The sequence below is a fragment of the Agelaius phoeniceus genome, chromosome 3 (genome assembly GCF_051311805.1).
Source record: "Agelaius phoeniceus isolate bAgePho1 chromosome 3, bAgePho1.hap1, whole genome shotgun sequence".
NCBI lineage: Eukaryota > Metazoa > Chordata > Aves > Passeriformes > Icteridae > Agelaius > Agelaius phoeniceus.
The window spans coordinates 88,460,439-88,480,340 of NC_135267.1; the positions used below are offsets into that span (position 1 = coordinate 88,460,439).

General features: G+C 49.3%; 1 protein-coding gene across 1 annotated transcript; it reads left to right on the plus strand.

Moving 5' to 3' along the window:
• The first annotated feature begins 347 nt into the window (after nt 1-347).
• Nucleotides 348-18,097, plus strand: FOSL2 (FOS like 2, AP-1 transcription factor subunit). Its single transcript, XM_054629819.2, has 4 exons — nt 348-941; nt 6,913-7,167; nt 10,833-10,940; nt 12,419-18,097. The coding sequence occupies exons 1-4, from the start codon at nt 843-845 to the stop codon at nt 12,926-12,928; spliced, it is 972 nt and encodes a 323-aa protein (XP_054485794.1). The 5' UTR covers nt 348-842; the 3' UTR covers nt 12,929-18,097.
• Nucleotides 18,098-19,902: the final 1,805 nt, after the last annotated feature.

Below are 19,902 nucleotides of genomic sequence, written 5' to 3' on the forward strand. Positions count from 1 at the left end.
CGCCCGAGCCGCCCGGACCGCGGGCCGGGGAGGGGCGGGCGCGGCGGGCGCGGCCGAGCGGGCGCCGTCCCCCCGCGGGCGGCCCGCCCCCCCCGCCGCGGCGGCAGGTGGGAGGCTCCGCGCGCCAAGGTGGGGCCGGTGCGCCGCGGGTTTGACGTGTGCGAGTGCACATGGTGCGGCGGCGGGCGGATAATAAGCGAGCGCGGCCGGGGCGATGCCATTGCTCTGAGTCACCGCGGGCGCGCGGAGCTCCCGCTCGCAGCGCCGCCGAGCCGCGGGGCGCAAGACCCGGCTGAGTCACCCCGCGCCGGGAAAAGGGGCGGCCGGTGTGTGGTGGTGGTGGTGGTGGAGGAGGAGGAGGTTGGGGGGGCGGAGGAGAACCGCTCCGCCTGCAGCCCCCGGGCCCGGAGCCGCTCCGCCGGCGGGGCGAGTTTCGCCGGGCAGCGCGGAGAGAGGACATCGGCGAGCGCCCGCTTGCGCGCACGGCTCTGCTCCCGCCGCGCCGCCGAGTCCTGCCGTCCCGTCCCGTCCCGTCCCGCAGGCGCTCGGCTGCCAACTGAGCCACTTTTATCATCATTGTTATTATTTTTATTTTTGTTATCTCTTTATTTTTAAATTTTTCCCTTTTTTTTTAAGTTTTTTTTTTACCTTTTCCCCCCACTTTCTTCCTCGTCTCCAAAGCCGTTTTTATTATTTTTGTCCCTCTCCGCGGCGAGCGGCGGGAGGCGAAAGGCAAGAGCCGAAGAGGTCGGGAGGGAGAAGGGGGCGGGGAGACGACGAGGGAGCGGCGGGTGTCGGTGTGGGAAGGCGGGGACGCGGCTCCCCCGGCCCGACCTCGGACCATGTACCAGGACTACCCCGGGAACTTCGACACCTCCTCCAGAGGCAGCAGCGGCTCCCCGGGACATCCCGAGACCTACTCGAGCGGCGCAGCCCAGCAGGTAGGGCCGGGCGCTGTCCCTCTCCCCCGGTGCCTCCGGGGGCGGCTTCGAGCGCTCCCGGGACGGGAGTTCACCGCCACGCCCGGGGAGCGGCCGGCGCTTCCTCCGCGGCGGAGGCACGGGCGCCCGGCGGAGAGGCGCCGGTGGCGGTGGCGCAGGCAGTGCCGGGGCGCGGGGCTGCCCGCAGCCGCCGCTCCGTCCCGCCGCCCTTAGCGGGGCGCCGCCGCTTTCCTTCCCTCCCTGTCCGCCCGCCCCGGAGCGGTGCCGCGACGCGTCCGGAGGGACGCTGACCGGAGTTCCCCGCCTGTCGGGCCGGGAGTGCTGCGGGAGGCACGGCCTGCCCCGAGCGGGGACGTGCGGTGAGGGAGCGCCGGGCAGTCTCCGCTGGCCCGGCCCCAGGTGGAGCGGGGTGGCCGGGTGTCGGTGCCGAGCTCCCGCCTGTCGGCCGGGCACCCGCCGCAGCGCCGGGCCGGGACCCGCTCGGCAATCAAAGGGCTCCTACGGGCGACTTCTCTGCGAGGTCGGTAACGCGAATATAGGGGCGCACCGAACTCTTCCTCCTTCCTGCTTTTGTTCTCATTGGGAGCTTCTCGCTGTCCACGTTCATCGCGCCTGCCCGGGTGGTGCCCGGGGCTCGCCCGCAGGACTTTGGGAGGCTTCGCTGGGACTTTGGGAGGTACCGCCCGAGTTATTCACGGAGATGTCGCAGCCGCCGTGGAACACGGCGGGATGGCTGGAAGCGGGCTCTGGGTCTTTCCAGCGCCTGCGGTTGTCTGCCCGCTTCTCCCCCGTTAAACTTTGTCTCCGAGGCGCTGACAGTCTCTTTGCCTTTTCCACGGGGCCCACGCTGGCACCCCTCGGCCGGCGGCGTGCCGCCGTGCTCAGCCCTCTGCCCGCCCGCTCCTTTGGTTCCGCCGGCCGCTCTCCGGCCGGCCGCGGCTCTTTCCGAGCCGGAGTTTCCTGGGGCTCGCCGGAGCGCTCCCGGCGCTCCCCAGCCCCGCTCCCTACTCAAGCCCCACTGCCGGGCGGCGCTTCGAGAATGGGGAATATTTCCTGTGGAAGCGGCGTGAATTCGCGGACCTGAAAGCCCAGTCTTGTGGTTTGGGTTTTTTCCCCTTTTGATTTTCCTAAGAAAATACCTCGAAATGACTTCTATGTCTAGATCGACTAAATCTACCACTTCTGGGGAAGGCATTACACAATCGGACCAGTTATACAAACCTGGGTTATTTCATAACTTGTTTACATCAGCTGGCCCAGCCTCACTCTTTTTTTGCCTTTTCAGAGTTGGGCTTCTGACCCCCCCACCCCCCTTTTTCTCACAATATTATTTCTTGTGTGGCTTGTATGAGCGAACTGGCAGTGTGAGCACAGTGTAGCCTTCGCATCAGGGAGTCATAGGATAATTAAAAGAGAAAAAAAAATTAAAAAGGAAAAAAGTCCAGTCTTAAACTCTGCCAGCCGTACCAGCCCGTGACATTCCTCACATTAAAGAAGTTTTACCAGAAATGACTCGCTGCCGCTCCCCGCCTGCTCCAAACGCATCTCGCTGGTGCCCTCTGCGGGCTGCACTCTGGGGTTTCCCGGGATTCTAGCTCAGATAAAGCTTATTCCCTGGTTTACAGTAAACGCTAGGACAGGGTGGGGGAGCGGGAAAGGGGGTTGAGAAGCTGGAAACGCCCGGCGAACTGCAAATTCTCACTCTCCCTTTCCTGCTGTGATTTAACAGCTGCTTTGGCTTCAAGCACTTGCTGCAGGAGGTCGAGAAACTCCACCGCCGCTTCACATTTGAGCTGTCACAGTCCAATCAATAACTGGGTTTTCCCCTTTTTCTGGGGCTCCACGTCTTCCCCAGGCAGCTGGTGTGCGTGCCGTCTGATCCGGGGAGCAGAGCCCCGTTTCTAGGGTTACTATCTGAAACAGGGCTTTGAGCAGGACGTTGGCTTAGCGAGAACATAAATGTTTTCTTTAAGAATCCGGGAGATTTCTCAAGGCCTTGTGCTCCGTCTTTCCCTTGATCCTTACAGATGTTGTAGATTAGGATCAAATGTAAGCGTTGCCTTTACCCTAGCAGTTGGGCTGTTCTGCTGATTCTGGTCTATGGAGATCTGCAGTTTTATCACTACAGAAAATATGCATTGCTGAAATTTTTTCTTTATTGTGTTCTCTTTTTTTTCTCCCAAAAGCAAGAAAAGATGCATCAGTCACATGCTTAAATGGAAATTGTGTCTCTGAGCCAAAACTTTGATGCTTTTTAATTATTTTTTCCCATACAGCACAGCACTGGAACATTTTTCTTTTAAGTTGCATGTCATGCTATTTTCCTAATCACTGACTTGCCATGTGGTAAACATAGACTTTAATGGGAAGAGTTTGTATACTCTTTCAGAGTGGTCAGTTTTCCCCTGAGATATTATAGCATTGTGTCCAGTTTTCCTTCGAGGAGATGTTCAACATAGGAGAGCCACCAGGGTCTTGTATTTATTGTAAGATCTATCACATATACCCTGTATTTGGTAACTGAGTAATGCTGAAGATGCTCTAGGATTTTTCTCAGTCGCTTTGTTGTTGGGTTTTATTTTTTTTTTCCCCAGCCATTATACCCATTTCTCGACTGGTTTCTAGTGCTGCTCAGCACAGTTACAGATATCAGTGAAGGTCCAGAGTGGACCAAAGAACACAGCAGGGTGCTCTATAGAAACCTTAAGGTGGAGAAAGGAAACACGAAGCCAAAGCTTGAAACGTCCCCGTGCTGTCTGTGCTGCTAAGTTGTGAGCTGCTAACGTAGTCTGCCCCTGCTTGTGGCAGGACTCGCTGGAGCCTCCCCCGACTGTGGATCTGAGAAGGCTCTCATCCAACCCCATATTTTTAAGGCAGAGCAGAGACTGACCTCAGTTCTTGGCCCACTTAATAACAGGACTCTTTCTGTTTGCTGTTTAGTTGTTGGGGTTTTTTAATGATACCTTCATCTGCGTTTGCTTGGGTCAGGAGGAGAGCGGTGGGTTCGTGGCTGAGCGCGTGCTGCGTGTGTAGCCCTGCAATCTGCCTATCGCCTCATCTCTCTCTAGTGCACTGAATTCTTGTAGAGAGGAACAACTGAAAGCTGGCAGAGAGCTGCTTCTAGGAGCCTCTTGTGGGTCAGGAGAGGAGAGCTGTGCATGTCCTGAGAGGAGAAGGCAGGAGGGTGTCTGGAAGGTGGGGAGGTGGGTGAGGGCAGGCAGTGCTGTCAGGCAGTGCTGGCAGGGGCATTGAAGCTCTCTGAGAGGATGAGGGATGGGGAGAGCAAAGAAGGGGCTGCAGTTTGGGGGAAGTTCTGGCACTTCTGTGTGAGGAGGCTGGTGCTCAAAGGGGCCGTGCAGGGGAGGTGACAGGGAATTCAGGGCCTGCCACTGCCACCAGCAGCATCCCAGGGGTCAGAGCTGTTGGCCACTGGGCAGAATGTGGGGCCCAGCAGCATTTTGGCATGGCAGAGCTGATCCAGTGCAGTGTCCTAGCAGGGAAAGCGAGGTAGGTGGGGAAAGCCTGATCAGTCAGGAAGCATTGCCTGTAAAACCTGGTGTTAGACTGAGCACACTGTGTCTGAAGACTCAAGCTGCCACAGCAGTGTGTCCCTTAATTAGTTATCCAGGAAAAATACTGCTTTTGGAAAGTACAGAATACAGGTTTGGTTTTGGTTTTTTTTTTTTTATTTCTAAGATATTTTGAGTTATTAGAAGGGAAGCTGGGGACAGAGATGGGCATGGCAGAGAAGAACTGGTCTCTTCCCCCCAGGTCTGCAGGCAAGCATTGTGGAGCTACAGAGGGATGTGGCTGAACTGAGCAACTCCCCTTTGCTGTCCTGGAGACCTCTGCTAGTCTTACAGAAGGGTCCTAGGTTGAATACAGGAGTGATTAGAAATGGAGCACTTCCTTAGTCAGTACTTGGAGCCTGATTTTTATGTCAGATTCTGGTATTTTATGTGGTTGATTTAGTGGTGGAACTGACTCTCACAACCTCTATTAGGAATTTTTAGCATGTTGTGGGGTGTTGGAGGCAAAGGTTAGCTCTGGAATGCCAGTGGTGTCTCTATGGCAAAGCACCAGAAGCTCTCTGGATGTTTCACAGTCATTGCTTTGTAGTGTCCCTGCAGGGAAGACAGGACATTCCTCTCTGCTTTTTGGATATGAAAGGGAGGGTGGTGGCACAGATAGGCAATGGTCATGGTAGAAGCCACTTGCGGATCTGGAAGTAGGGCTCACATCCCTTAAGTTGGGCCCGTGGTTCAACTGGGCTCGCACTTCCTCCCTTCTGATGAGGTTTAGGTCCTCTTGTGTTCTGGTTATGGAGGCACCAACACATCCTCCTCTGTGCCATGTGGTCACAGCCTACACCATGCAGAGCAAAGGAGGGGATTTGCACCCATAAATTCTGATGCAGCGTTGACAGTTGGTGGCTCAGAGCCTCTTTAACTAATTAGGGGAGATGACATGGACTTTGAAATGTGGGATGAGCTGAGGCTGTGTTGGACTCAAGCTCCAGGTGAATCTCTGAGGTGCTGTTGGGGGTTTTGCTAAGATCTTGGTACCAGTGTCATCCTCTCTCTGTGTGATTTCCCCGCCTGCTTAACTTGACTCACTCCTTCCTTCTCTCATCCTTCCTTGCTAGATTTTGAGCTGTTCAGAGGTGTAAGTCAGCAGTGTCAGTATTCAGACTGGCTCTCCTGGTCTTCAGGTGTTGGCAGCTTGCTAATGCTGGCCTGAAGTGCTGTAGCTATCAGCATGTGAAATACTATTTGCAGTAGCCTTGGTTTAACAAAGCTCTTTAGGTGCTTGACTAGGCACACCCTGAAAAGGAAATCTGTGTTGGTGTCCCTTATCTGGGACGCTTACCTGAGCTGAGGTCAGGCTGATGCAAGGGCTCTCACTCCTCTGGGAAGCCAGGTTGTTGACCCAAGAATGTGCATTTCTCATGGAGTCATTTCAAGGCTTACAGACCAGTGGTGGTGACAGCTGTGGGTCCTACAAGCCCTGTCCCTTGCTCAGTGATTGCTGGAGCAAGACCTGTCTGTGAGTTAATTCCAGTCTAACCATTGAAAGCCTCCTGAAGGAGCTCAGCATAGACAAAAACATTCTTTCTCTCCTGCTTCCCCCTCCGGGGACAAGCGATTGTTTTCCTTGCAATTTAGTGCCAGCATATTATCCAGATGGATTTACCTCTGTCTGAAAGAAGGTGTACATGTATTTTGGAGGCGATCATTACCTGCTGCCTTGGTTTTACTGCTGCCTTGTTTTGTCTAGACAGTGCAGAGAGCTGCAGGGAACTTGTCCGATCTGAATCCTAAGACCTACTTTATAGGCTGCTATTAAAATACATATCCTCGCACGTAACCATCTCAGGGCTGGGTTCCTCAGTGAGCACAGAGCTACTGAAGGAGAAGCAGGCTGCTCTTCTTGCCATACCAAGCCCTACGTGGACAAAGCCCAAATTTCAGGGCAATCCTTTGGTGAAAGGAGGCTTTGCTCTGCTTGGTAATGGTATTTCAGAACTGAAGTTTCTCTTCCTTTTCTTTGGGCTCAAAGAGAAGTGTTTCTCTAGAAACTCCTTAATTCCCCTTTTGCTCCATGCCGGAAGGAGTGGTGGGCACTGGCAGGAGGTGGCAGCAGTGGGGATGGTGCTGGGGAGGGGAGGCTGGGCTAGGGTATGCTGGGGAGCTGTGGGAGGGAAGAGGAAAGGGGTTGGGAGAGGGCAGGGCTGCTCTGGAGGGGAAGTGCCTGAGCCCAGTGCCTTCCTCAGGGGTTGTGGCAGGCAGGGGCAGCTTAAGATGCTGCAGAGGTACCAGCTACTGGTGTTCTTGCTTCAGGTGCCGCTTTGATCCTCACCGGTGCCGCTCCTGAGGGCCTAGCTGGTTTTGGAGTAACCACTTATGTTCTGCTCTCATTGACGCTTTCTTCTCTGCTCTCTGTCCCTCTTCTCCCCTGCCTTTCCTCCTAGAAATTTCGAGTAGATATGCCAGGATCAGGCAGTGCTTTTATCCCTACGATCAACGCCATCACAACCAGCCAAGACCTGCAGTGGATGGTCCAGCCCACCGTCATCACCTCCATGTCAAGCCCTTACTCCCGTTCGCACCCCTACAGCCACCCGCTGCCCCCGCTGTCCTCGGTGGCCGGACACACGGCTCTGCAGCGTCCTGGTGTCATCAAAACCATCGGGACCACCGTGGGACGGAGACGGAGAGATGAGCAGGTAACTGCAGTGCCTTGGAAACAGACACAGAGAGATTGCCTCCCCACCCCCTCGTGAGATCTCCCAGCACCGCAGGGGAGCACTGAGGTCCATCGCTGGTGCTGTTCTCGTGCTGGGGTTTCTTAGGGTGGTGGAGGGTGTAAGCTGGAGGGTGACTTTTATTGCTGCCTCCTCATCATATGGTGAGATTTACCCAGTCTTCATCCAACACTTCGCACCACCAGCCCACATTGCGGCTTGGTTTCAAAAGCAGGTGAAACTCTGAAGTTGAGCCCTGGGTTTCAGTTTGAGTGTCTCTGCTGCTCCAGGCAGAAGGAAACCTCCAAGAAAGCAGAGCAGCTTTCATGTAGGTCCTTTACAAATCTGACACCAAATTACATCAGCTAGTGTTTTCTGTCAGCTCTGTAGCTGCTAGCACTGCTCCAGTGTCCATTTGTGTGATACCCCCAGTCCCAGCCAGCAGCATGCAGGGAGGAACAGCTTCCCTAGAGCACCTCAACTCTAGTATGAAGAGCCTTCTGGAGGACTGGGGTCTAAATCCACCTTCCCACTACAAACCTGTAATTGCTTGATCTTTTTGCAGCAGTTTGGTGGGGATCCCATAAGAGATTTTTCTGCTCCAAACCCAGAGGTATTTTTGTAACTGGCATGAGGTGGCTTGTACCACTGCTGCCCTGTGCTCAACCTCCTAATGGGATTACCAAGCTGGGACCCTGGATCTGGTGGACTAGGTGCAGGCATTTTATCTTCTGGAAATCAGCGCTGTTGTTCTCCTCTTAGTAAGAATCAGCCTTCTCCAGGGCTGTCTGGTGAACAGCTATTCACAGTGCTAGGCTGATTTCTCTTTAAAAATAAAAAAATAGATCTGACTAAACTTGATCTCCCCAAGTTGTTCCCAAGCAGCATTTGTGTGGGTCGCTGCGGAGCAGTGCAGTGAGACACACGGCGCACCCTCCAGACACGAGCGCGTGCTGTTGCGTGAGGTCTGTTTCTAATAAGACTCATCAGCCCTACTTTTACTTCTACGTCATCTGTTTTGATTCACAGTCCGATTATTTTATGTGGAGTTGCTGTCTAGTTTAGGCCCAAGAGGTTAAAGATAGAGTTTAGCAGTACCTCTGTGTGGGGAGCTGGTATGGCCGCAGTGAGGACCCATGTTTGGGAGATAGAATGGAGTAGCGTGGTGGTTCGGGTACGTGCCAGCCTTTTCCACCAGCTGGAGCTACTTCCCTGTTCCCTGCATGCAGGGCTGGTGTCCAAAGGCAAAGAAAGTCTCACAGAGCTGGAGGAATAATTAGCAACAACTAATTTGTTTGACAAATGCTGCCTCTGTGTTCACAAATTGGCCGTGAAGAGATCACCATATTCTCTGCTTTATTTGTTGTTCAGAGTTATTTGCTGAAGGATGCCTGCCAAGCAATTCCTGGCCTGTGGCTTGTTTGCAAGCCGTTCATTGTGGGTCATTCAAAGCCAAGTCCTTTTGATTAGACACGTGCTAAGGCGGTACCGGGGCTCTTTACTGTGGCCCTTTGGCTCAGGTTTCCAGGGTTGGTGCTTTGAACACCACATCGGAGTGCCTTTTTGGAAAACCTTGTGTAACACTTTATGAAAAGAGCCCGTTTTGATGAACGTTCCTGACAGTGAATGCACGTATTGGGCTTGGACAAGCTACGAATAACGCATACAGCAGGGGCACAAAGAGTGCCAAATCCAACCACTTTCAAACAAATCCAGCAACCACTGATGGAATATTCCTTTTTAGACCTGGTAAAATGTTAAGAACATCCAGATTAGGGGCTTCTGCCCTGCCTGTGCAATTTTTGCAAAGCAGTCTTTGAAACAGATAATTTTTAAATTACTGAAGGCCTTTGTAGCAGAAATTTTACTCCAAACATATTTCAATGAGATCTGTGCTTCCAGAGCATGAAAAGGCTCTTGAAAATTCTACACAGGGGCCCCAAGTCAGCATAGCTTCTGTGTCCATGCTCAGTGCTTTGCCATACTGTAGATATTTGTGTGCAACTACATTTTTACCCTGCACTCGTGTGGGGTAGGAAGAGAGTGGGCAGAGCTGTAGCAGGGAGAGCAGTGCCTGCAGGGGCTCCTTCCTGGGGGAAATATTCTGCCCAGCTGAATGGAGCTACCACCGGCCTTAGGATGGGCATTGTGAGCTGCTGATGGAAAAAAAAAGCTTTTGGGCCTAAATTCTGTGTCCTGCAGTTCTAGAATTGCTTGTGTTGCTCAGTGAGCATCCAGGGGCTCATGTTACATGCAGGTGAAATCACAGGCACAGATCAGATCCTGAAAAAAAGCAGAAATGAGCAAGCTGAATGCCCTGAGGCTGAAGTTAACTTACTGAAACTGCAAACATCAAAATTAGGGAGATAGAGCAAGCCAAAACAAACTAGGCTGAGGTTGGAGTAAAACTAACACTAAAAAGAAAAGATAGTAAAATTGTGAATGTTTCATTTGTGATATTGACAGTCCATGAAGATATTAAAACTGAAGCTTCTCTGAAGAGGTGTTTCTTCCCATTCTGTGCTGGCACTCTGTGAGATGTGACATGTTCTTTGCCAGGTGTCAGGGTTTTGCTTTCATTTACAGTCACCAGACCAGAGTCCCTGCAGCACACACGGGCTGGGTGAGGCTGAAGTGTAGGGTACAAGGTTGGAGTCAAGGGCTGGGCACGTGCCCTGGATCCCCGTGACTCCCGCTGGATCCCCGTGCTGCTCTGTCTGCATGGATCCTGCTGGATCCCCGTGCTGCTCTGTCTGCATGGATCCTGCTGGATCCTGCTGGATCCCTGTGCTGCTCTGTCTGCATGGATCCCGCACGCTGGGTGCCACAGCAGAGAGCGGGGCCACATCCACTCGCTCTGTGCCCTACTGGACTGGCTCCTTGGCTTTGGCCATGGCACAAACCTATCTGCTGCTGCTGGGGTTTGTAAAACCTTGTCTCAAACCCCCAGAACCAGGCATAGCTTTGACCAAGTCTTGCGAGCTCCCGTTCACTTCCTTTGGTTTCGCAAGAGTGTAGCTGGATGGGTTTCTATGGAATTGCTCCTGATTTACATCAGTGAGGATGTCAGCTGGCCTCAGGAAGCCCTTGATATCACTGGAGCCTTGCCTGCTGATGCAAGAAGCAGTGTGTTATCTCGCTGAGTGCTCAAAAATCTGAGGTCAGATTTTTGGGTGGTATAAATCATTGTTGCTTCATGGACTTCATGGGAGCTTTGCTGATTTCCCTGTCTCCCCCTATACACCATCCCAACCTTCAAGAGATCAACTATTTTTGTGTGGGAAGGAGCAGATATTTTCTTTCAAGAAAGAGGCACTTACAACATCGTGCTCTGGTTTTGCTTAACGTACCACCCAAGTTGTGAAACAATCAGAGCATCTTTTATCTGTTTGGCCTTGGTGCAGATTCACTGTCCTCTTACACAATCTTCTCCCTGTGCCCTGCTCCTTCTCCTCTCCCTTCTGCTAAGACCTGGTGCAGGCAGAGATACTGTGTGCTTTCATCTTCTGCTGACATCAGTGACAAGGGGGAGTGCTCAGCATCCTGCTGGATCAGGCTTTTTTCCTTTGCATTGTGGTTAAATCCTCACAAACTTAAAGGAATGCCTTGCTCAGATCTGATTGGATTTTCTTGGCACTTGCCCACAGCTGTCGCCTGAGGAAGAAGAGAAGCGAAGGATCCGGAGAGAGAGGAACAAGCTGGCAGCTGCTAAGTGTCGTAACAGGCGTCGAGAGCTAACAGAGAAACTTCAGGCGGTATGTGCCCTGCACGCATTCCTCCTTCCTTGTCACCCACCCTTCCAACCAGCTCCACGGACATTGCTCTTCCTCCACCAGCACGTTGGAGGAAGATGCTGCAAACACACTCTGCCTTCTTCATCCAAGGCTGCCCAAGGGTACTGCTCCTACATCAACAGCTGCTGATGAGGAGGACTTGGCCCTGGAGCTTAGGACCCTAAAATTCTCTTTGCTCAGTGCCCAAAATGTCCTAGGAGCTCTGTTCCCTTCTCGCCTCTCAACTAGCACAAGTCTCCCTGACTCTGGTCACCTTTCATAAGACACTGTGTGCCTCAAGGCAGGTTTTAAGGACAAAAATACTGAAGAGGTTGGATCATCTGAAAGCCATAGAAAACAAGGGAGATGTTACGTGTACCTATCAGAGCTATATCCTTTAGGCTTACTCCTCCTTTGGAGGTGGGGTAGTAACTGACTTCCTTCAAAAAGGAAGCAGCACAGAGATGTGTGCCCTGATGCTGTACAAGTAATAATTAGTAAAGCTGGAGAAGCTAGAGCAGAGCATAAGAACCAAGGCGTGGGTAAGGCACTGGTTGAAGAGAAGACAAGATTGGGTTGTGTGAAATCAGCTGAAGAAAGGCTCCAGTGCTCCTGGTCAAGAACCAGCCTGGTTTTATCCAATGATCTTGTTACCAAGCACAGCAGCAGTGAAAGCACACCTGTGAAATGTGCTGCTGCCTCAAATTAGGAGGTGTTCTCAGTGTGTTCTCTCAGGAGGGGAGGCAGGGCATCCTATAGAAATGTTGTGACTAAAGTGATAGAAGTGAGAGGAGTGTGCAAAGTGGTAAGTCATGTCCTGAAGGGCTGAGTGTGAGTTTTGTGAAGTTATGAGCTCCTCACATGGGAAGGTCCTAGCTGCTCCCAGACTGACTGATCCATCTGCGTGATGTGACCAGGGAAAGATAAATGTATTAATCGTGGATGCATCCAGTGTTGGTCCTTTGGGCAGGAGTTAGACAAGTGTCAGCCCTAATCTGGAATATGCATTACAGAAATAAAATGGAAACAGTTTAGAGACTGCTATACACTACCTCTGTCAAAGTGAAAAGAATATTACTAGCCTAACATGAAAAAACAATGGAAGGAGATCTGGGTCCTCTGCTAAAGTGTCTGTCAGGCAGACAGCAAGGGAGAAGACTGAAGTCATAGGCCAAGACAGAGTGGCAAAAACTAGCCATCAGAAAATTAAGGCAAGTTCACAAGATTCTTTATAACATTTATAACACCTTAGATTGGTGATGTTTGGGAATAGCCTACAAATAGGCACGTGAAACACAAGATGCCTGACTGGCAATGACTTGGTGTCTGCTTGGCTCATGACGAGTCTGGGGTGTATCTGCCTGTGCCAGATGGGATCTGGACTTGGTGGCCCTGTTCCAGGTGAGGAGTAGTTCCAGAGCCTTTGCTATTTTATTTATTTATTCCCCTTTTGTCTGCAGGAAACCGAAGTACTGGAGGAGGAGAAGTCAGTGCTGCAAAAGGAGATCGCTGAGCTCCAGAAGGAGAAGGAGAAGCTGGAGTTTATGCTGGTGGCTCACAGCCCTGTGTGCAAAATCAGCCCTGAGGAACGTCGCAGCCCACCATCCAGCAGCCTCCAGAGCATTCGGACTGGAGCAAGTGGAGCCGTGGTGGTGAAGCAGGAGCCTGTGGAGGAAGAGATCCCATCTTCCTCTTTGGTCCTTGACAAAGCCCAGAGGTCTGTCATTAAGCCCATCAGCATTGCTGGAGGTTTTTATGGGGAAGAGGCACTCAACACTCCCATTGTGGTGACCTCAACACCAGCCATCACTCCTGGCTCTTCCAACTTGGTGTTCACCTACCCTAACGTGTTGGATCAGGAGTCTCCTCTCTCCCCTTCTGAGTCCTGCTCCAAAGCTCACCGGAGGAGCAGCAGCAGTGGGGACCAGTCCTCAGATTCCTTGAACTCTCCCACCTTGCTGGCGTTGTAATCCCCCTGCGGCCCCCCATTTTGCCAGTGTGTTACATCCCCCACAGCACCATGGGGGGAGCCCCCTCCGTGGGATTAGAGACAGGCACAGGATCGTTCAAGCACAAGGGCAGCAAGAACAAGGATGGGGAAGTGCTACAGCTCCAGGAAGGAGAGTGAGGACCAACGCCAGCTCCCTGGAGGCAGGAAACGGCAAGGGTGGGACTGACACGCCAGGGTTGTTTGGAGAGGGTGATGTCCGCTCTGTAGGGACTGCCTGTGGAAACCTCTTTGTGGCCGTAGTGGACCTGGGGAGTGCTCCTGGCCAGGACTGAAGGCGAGCTGCAGACAGTTGCTAGTCGTCCCTTTCCTTTGTGGATTGACTCGAGCGTTGTGCTCTGTGCTTAAATCATTCTGGTTAGTTGAACTTACAACTTCTCTCTTGTGTGCTCGCTCGCGCTCTCTCTCTCTCTCTCTTTGCATATAATTTCCAATGTTGTCGATCCCATTACATTTCACTCAGTTGCTCTGAACTCTAAAGTCTAATTAGGATCTTTGCTCTTGGGAATAGCTGTGGGAAACACATAACACATAGGATGCCCAGACAGGAGGATGACAGCTGGGGGGACCAGGAGATAAGGGGGACCAAGAGGAGCCCAAGAGCTCAGCAGCAAGGGCAGAGCTTGTAGTCTCTAGCCTGAGGCACAGAGACAGCAGAAGTCTCATGATGAAACCTCTCTTTTTAAAAATGTGGATATATTTACCCCCTTGGGCTCCTCGAAAAACCAAGTTAGCATCTCAGGGCCAAAGCAGCATCAGAAAAGCTGCTGGGCTGGCACTTACCAGTGACTGGCAGGGTTTTACCCTAGTTTGCTGGATATCAAGTCTGCTGCTTGTTGTTTACTTTTCCTGGGCTGCCTGCTGTCTAGGGAGTATTACATCTTCCTTCCCATCAGGGCTCCTGACTCAGAGGCTGATCTCTTCCTGTTAGTAAATCTTCCCCTCCCCTTGGCCATATTTGCAGAACATGGTACAAAAAAAAGAGGTGGCACCACATGCCTATAAATCTAGGATGGAGACTGGCAGCAGCTAAGACAGTGAAATTAGCTGGCTGTACCCTTGCTGATTTTTTCATTGTTGGGAAACAAAGCAGCACATATCTACCAGCACAGCACAGGCCACAAGGCCCCAGCTCCTGACCAAGCAGGATTGGCATGGATAAAGTGTTGACCTGTTTGAACTACAACAGAGCTTCTGACAAGCTCTGGCAAATGACAGATTGACAGCTGAGGAAAATTGATTAGCATTATTTGCACCTTGGTCTTTGGCCTCTGGTTTTTCTTTACATTTTCTTTGCAGATTGATCTTCTGTTGTGGTTGATTGGCCTGAAGACAAAGAATCAAACCAAAGGGCTCTTTCCCTAGTCCTGGGTCCTTCTCTAGCCTGTGGGCTTTACTGCTACTACTAAGTGCTCAGAGAGGGTACAAGCTCTCCAGTGCTCATGTTCACTACTGAAAACAGTAATGTGTGTAATCTATTTCCACTTGGAGCCAAGCTCAATTCCTATTGATATCAAAGTACTGGCAAAACATGACCCTGTGCACACTAGGATTGCCCAGCTTGCCAGCTAAACCACTTAGGAGATAGCTCTTTGGTCCTGCCTATTGAAGCTGTGGTGGCAGCTATTTATTTTTATTTAGTTTGTCTTTTTCTTTTATACACACACACACACACACATATATATATATATATATAATTTTCTTTTTTAAATCAGCCGAAACTGTGGCGTTTCTTGTTCAGGCTGGACCTGGAGAAATGCAGCATACAATTATACAATTATAGGGCTAGTCATATGAGATGCAAAACTGCTGCAGTCCCCACCAACTCCACTGGGAATTAATAGGTTTCAGTCTTGTGGAACTGGGACTTTAGTCAGCAGGGCTAACTTCCCTCAAACTCTGGCCACTGCCCATTCCTTGAATCCATTCAATGGGACACTATTCTGGCTCTAAAGGTGGACTTTGACTTTTTTATTATAACTATTATTTTTAACCCAAGTATTTACCAAACCTGCCAGAAATATGTGAGGGATCCTATTGCTTCATAAAGCTGATTTGATTCGGGCTTTTTCTATATTGCTTAAACACATCCAATTTGATATTGGTGCTAGAGGTTTCAAATGGAGCTCACACAGTAAGTAAAATTAGTTGTATTGTCCTTAAATGTACATCAAAATTTCCTTTCTAATAAAGTAGATCTTAAATTTCCCATAGTTAGCACAAAGAATCCACTTTTCCTAGGGTTTTACATAGATGATATTACTTTAGGTGAAACTCCAGCTTCTCTTTTTGATTTTGCCAAATGCTTGTTTGGGCCACTCTGGACTGAGAATCTAAAACTGTTAATAAAACATCTCTGCATGTCATTTCCACACATTTTTGAGGAGAACAACCCTGACAAGTGGTGGGTGAGTTTTAAAATAATGCAGCTACTTTTGAGGCTAGCTGACCAAGATTGCTGTCTCCTGTGAGATCAGTAACATCCACCCCTCTAGTAGGGGGTTCAAGAAATCAGGTGTCTCCTCAGATCTAACTGGTGGAACAACAAAAACTTACCATTGCTTCTGGTCACTGAATCATTGCCAAAAGGAGCTGCAGCTGGTCCTTGTCCACTGCCCTCCTGCCTGGTCATTGACCTGCTCAGAGACAGAACAAGATGCTTCCCTTTCCTGACCTGTGATACTGATGGGAGCCATGTGAAACTCCTCAAAAAAAAGGATTATTTTCCACTGTTTGGAAAAAGCCCCAGATACCTTGTGCCTGTCCTTTTTCTCCCTGAAGTCTCTCAAAGAATATCTGTGTTGGAATTGCTGGTCTCCAGCCTTTTGTGTTTTGTGGATCAGCCTTAACTTTTGTTTAGTTTCTGGCAGGCAGGTACAACTTCACTCCCATTTTGGTCTGGCCCTACATGATTCTTTTAATGTTTTCTGGTGTGCTCTTTGGGAACTAATTGTCATTCCCATGCCCAAAATGTTATTTTCCATGAGTACTTTCCCTGCTGATTCCTAAATGTAGTGTCTCCATGTTCTGCATGTAGTGGGGATATGGGAGCTGTTGTACCTAGTGCTGATAGAGTTGAAGTCAATAGAAAAAGGCCCAGGGAATTTCAGCTGGTATTGGGTCAGCCCCCTGGTGACTGGCCCAACAAAGCCTCTCCTAACATCCTAAATTAATCAATGCCAAACTGGGAGGAGTAGTAACAGCTGCATTGAAGGAAACATTCAGCTTCTAGGTGATGTTTGCCATTCCAGTTTTGCCCTCATTCCTCCTTCTCCTTTCCCAGTTGCGGCATTGCCTTCATATATTCCTTTCTTGTAGATGTGGAGACTGGGTAAGTCTCAATCCACTTGTGGTGTGATGGGATTTGGGACCAACACGCTGGGGACAGTAGCTCTCTGTTGTGTTTTTATAATTATTATTTAAATGATCTATTTAGTTCATCTGAACCTTTAATTTTGCTGCTTACTGTATGTAGGATCCACCTGGCCTTCATCCTAAATGAAAAGAAAAAAACAAAATGAAAACAAACCTAAGACACCTCCCTTCTCCCTGGTCTCTTATTATTTATTGGCAGGCAGCCGTCTTGTGCCTGCTCCAGCAGATCTGCCCGCCATTAATTTAACATCCAGCCAAATCACATTCCTGGTGTTTGGTTGTTGCTTTTTTTTTTTTTTCCCTTTTGGTTGTTGCTTTTTTCATTCGAAAACAGACTTCTGAAATGTAAGAAATCTTACTATCATGACACAAGATAATTTTCATTAGGAAGGCCAAGTCAAACATTTTAAGAGGTGGGGGGAACAATATACATTTATTTCTTATTTATTTATCATGTTTACATCTTTTGTTTTTCTGTTCAAGACTTGGATATAATAAAGAAAGCATTAAAAATACTACAATCTTCTTTTTTTTTTTTTTTAGGCTAATAATTTTTTTTGATTCCTTAAATAAAATAATCTGACTTTTGTTGTTGTCTGTATAAAATGTAAAAAGAGATATGTTTTTAAAGATGCATTATCATTCCTCTGTGAACAGTAGGTGGAGTTCAGGACAAATCTCAGAGTACAAGATAATAATAAAACCCAATCCTGTTTTACTTAATTGTTCCCCTCCTATCCTGTATGATTAAAGGGTTATTCCACTTTCTTGTTTGTGGTTACTTGATGTTAAAACCATATTAAAATGTGTAGGAAATAGGTATCCAATTGTTTTTGCTCAGTGAGAGGATAAACTGTTGTATATATCTTGATATACTGTGTAGTTCAAAGTAACATCAGTAAGGGATAGTGCATCTTTATTAGAGAGATAAGTTACTAGTGTCACTAAAGTCTGCTTTAAGATCCTCAGATACAGAAAGGGCCTGGTTCTGATTCCACTCACATGGGACAAACTGAAAGCATCAGCAGCCTTTTGCTGCTGTGAAGCAGGTGTCAGTAGTGAAATGAAGTCTCAGTGACTAACAGGTGACCATGAGGATTGTTGAAGGTTTGGGGGCGCCATTATCTTTTTTTCCTCAGAAGTTTTAGATCATGGGTTTTCTTTTTTACTGTCTGTCTGCAGTGAAACAGTTTCTGCCACAGAGGTTCTTAAAGATGACTGCTGAAGTGGGACCTTTCTTTGCTCGTAGTGGTCTTGATGTCGTTCTTGCAGTCCTGGGGAATTTCATCCCTGAGGCATTCTCTCTGGTGTTGTCTCTTTTCTGTTCTTGTTATTTTACTGAATTACAGGCCTACAGTATTTGCACTAAAACAAAAAGCTTGTTTAGAGAAAGCTTGCTGCTACAAAAGAAAGAACGTATTAAAATGGTTTTGCTTTTACAATTTTAACTGAGTAGCATTTTGTAGAATAAAATCAATCTAGACTGAAAAGAAAAAATGACTTTTCTTTTTTCCTCTGCACCTTCTCCCCCCCACACTTCTTTCTTTTCATCCAATTCCTCAGTGGTATGATGTTCCCCCCTTCTCTTTTGGTGCTCAGTTGTAATGATTGGCTGTATTGTTGACTATGCTGCTGAGAGTTATGACACTTGTAAATCTCGTTTTAATGACATTGTGGACACTTTTGTATAGCAAGAACTAACTGGAGTTCTCTCTGTTAATTGAAGTCATTAAAAAGCTCCCTTTGCCATGAACAATTACAAGCTCGCATGTTCCTTCACTGTGAACAAATGGGTCCAGCATTGCCAGGTGGTTGCAGCACAGTTCAAGGCTTCTTTCACAAGAGCAGCTGCGATCCCCACAGCTGTTACCTGCAACAATGGTAGATGGGCAGAGGCTAGCAGAGCAGCCCACCTGGGCTAAAAGGCAAATAAAGCACTAATCCTTTCATCTTAGCTTCAAAAAGGAAAGGGATAGAGGTAAAAAATGTGTGCTGACTTTTTTTGTTGTTTGTTTGTTTTAAATCTCCTCAACCAGAAGGAGTCAAAGCTTCTGCTCTGAAAACTTGGGGTGGGGAGCAGCATGGTTGCTTCACTGGCAGCAAGGAGGAGGTTAAGATGGAATTCCCTTGCATGCCTGGGGAAAACTTCAGCCTCTGGAGTGGAAGGAACTGAAATACATCATGTTAGGAGTGGAGGATGTCATATTCAAGTTCAAAATGAAACATCAGTGGGGAGGAGATGGGTGAATCATGGCCTGCCAAGCTGGCACCAGACCAAGCTTCTCCTTACTCCTGGACTTCCTTTAGGAGTAATGTCTGCTCTGGTTTCCTGCTGGTCCCTGTCCCTTGGTTTTTTACTCTCTTTTTCACTTTTTTTTTTTAACCCCTGTGTTCTCACATTTCTGTGGGGAAGGAGATGAGAGATGTTGGATTAAGTTATGAAGTGTATGGAAACTATTTGTGAAGTTATAGGGAATGCTGGAGGTATCAGTCACCAGAAGAGGGAATACATGGACATGCCTGTGTGAAATGAGCTCAGCTCTCAGGAATCCATACTGTAGGAAAGTTGACATGAAATCAGCATAGGAGGGTTTGAGCTTAAGAGCAGGACCCAGCCTTAGGGTTCTCTGCAGGGTCAAGGATGTACACAGGGGTAAGGGAGAGTCTATGGGAAGCTTTTTCTAAATGCACTTGTCTTGGTATGGCTAAAGGAAAAAGCAGATATTCTAGGGGGGCCATGGCAACTACAGGCAAATATGCCAAAGGAGCATCATCTCTTAATGTCTGTCTGCACTGGGCCTCGGGCATGGGGGAGTCCCCATTTGATCTCCTACTGCACACAAGCCTTCTCCAACTGGAGTGCTTCCAGGATCTCCTGCCTCTCCAAGGGCTTTCCCATTACGCTGCTGCACAGAGGCATCCAGCCTCGACCCTGTCAGACCAGCTCCTTTGGCAGCGTTTACCTCCTCTGCCCTCTCCCAAAAAAAGACAAACAGGAGGATGTGCTCTTGCTCCCTAAGCTCGTGTTTGCTTGTTTGCTGACAGGGCCTTTCAGAAAGGCCTAATGCTGCTTGACTGCAAATCTGCTGGTGAGGCCCGGCCTCCAGCCTCACAGCAGTGACTGCCTCTGATCACCATTAGCTGTGGAATGTCCACAGCAGTTACTGTAACTGGGTTTTGAAGGAGGAAATTGCACAGCAGAGCAAACTCTTTTCCACCAGTCTTCCAGCTGTGGGAGGCCAAACTCTATCACCTTGACATGGAAATTATGTTTTTCCCAACATCCTCATCTTGGTTTAGATCACTTTACATAGGGAATTTCCCCTCCTTCTGAAACAGGCTCATCCTCCCTCTGCCCTGCAATGCCCTAACCCTGTGATGAGAGGGAGTGATCTGTATCTTACCACAGGGTAGGCAGAGTTGTACTAGAAGAGAGATCACCCATTTCTTTTGCAGGAAAGGTTGTGAGGGACATCTGCATGAAAAACTCTCCCATCAGGATCAGCATACATCCCAATGATGTCTTCAGTGCATAGAAGAATAAAAAGAGGCTCCCTGTTC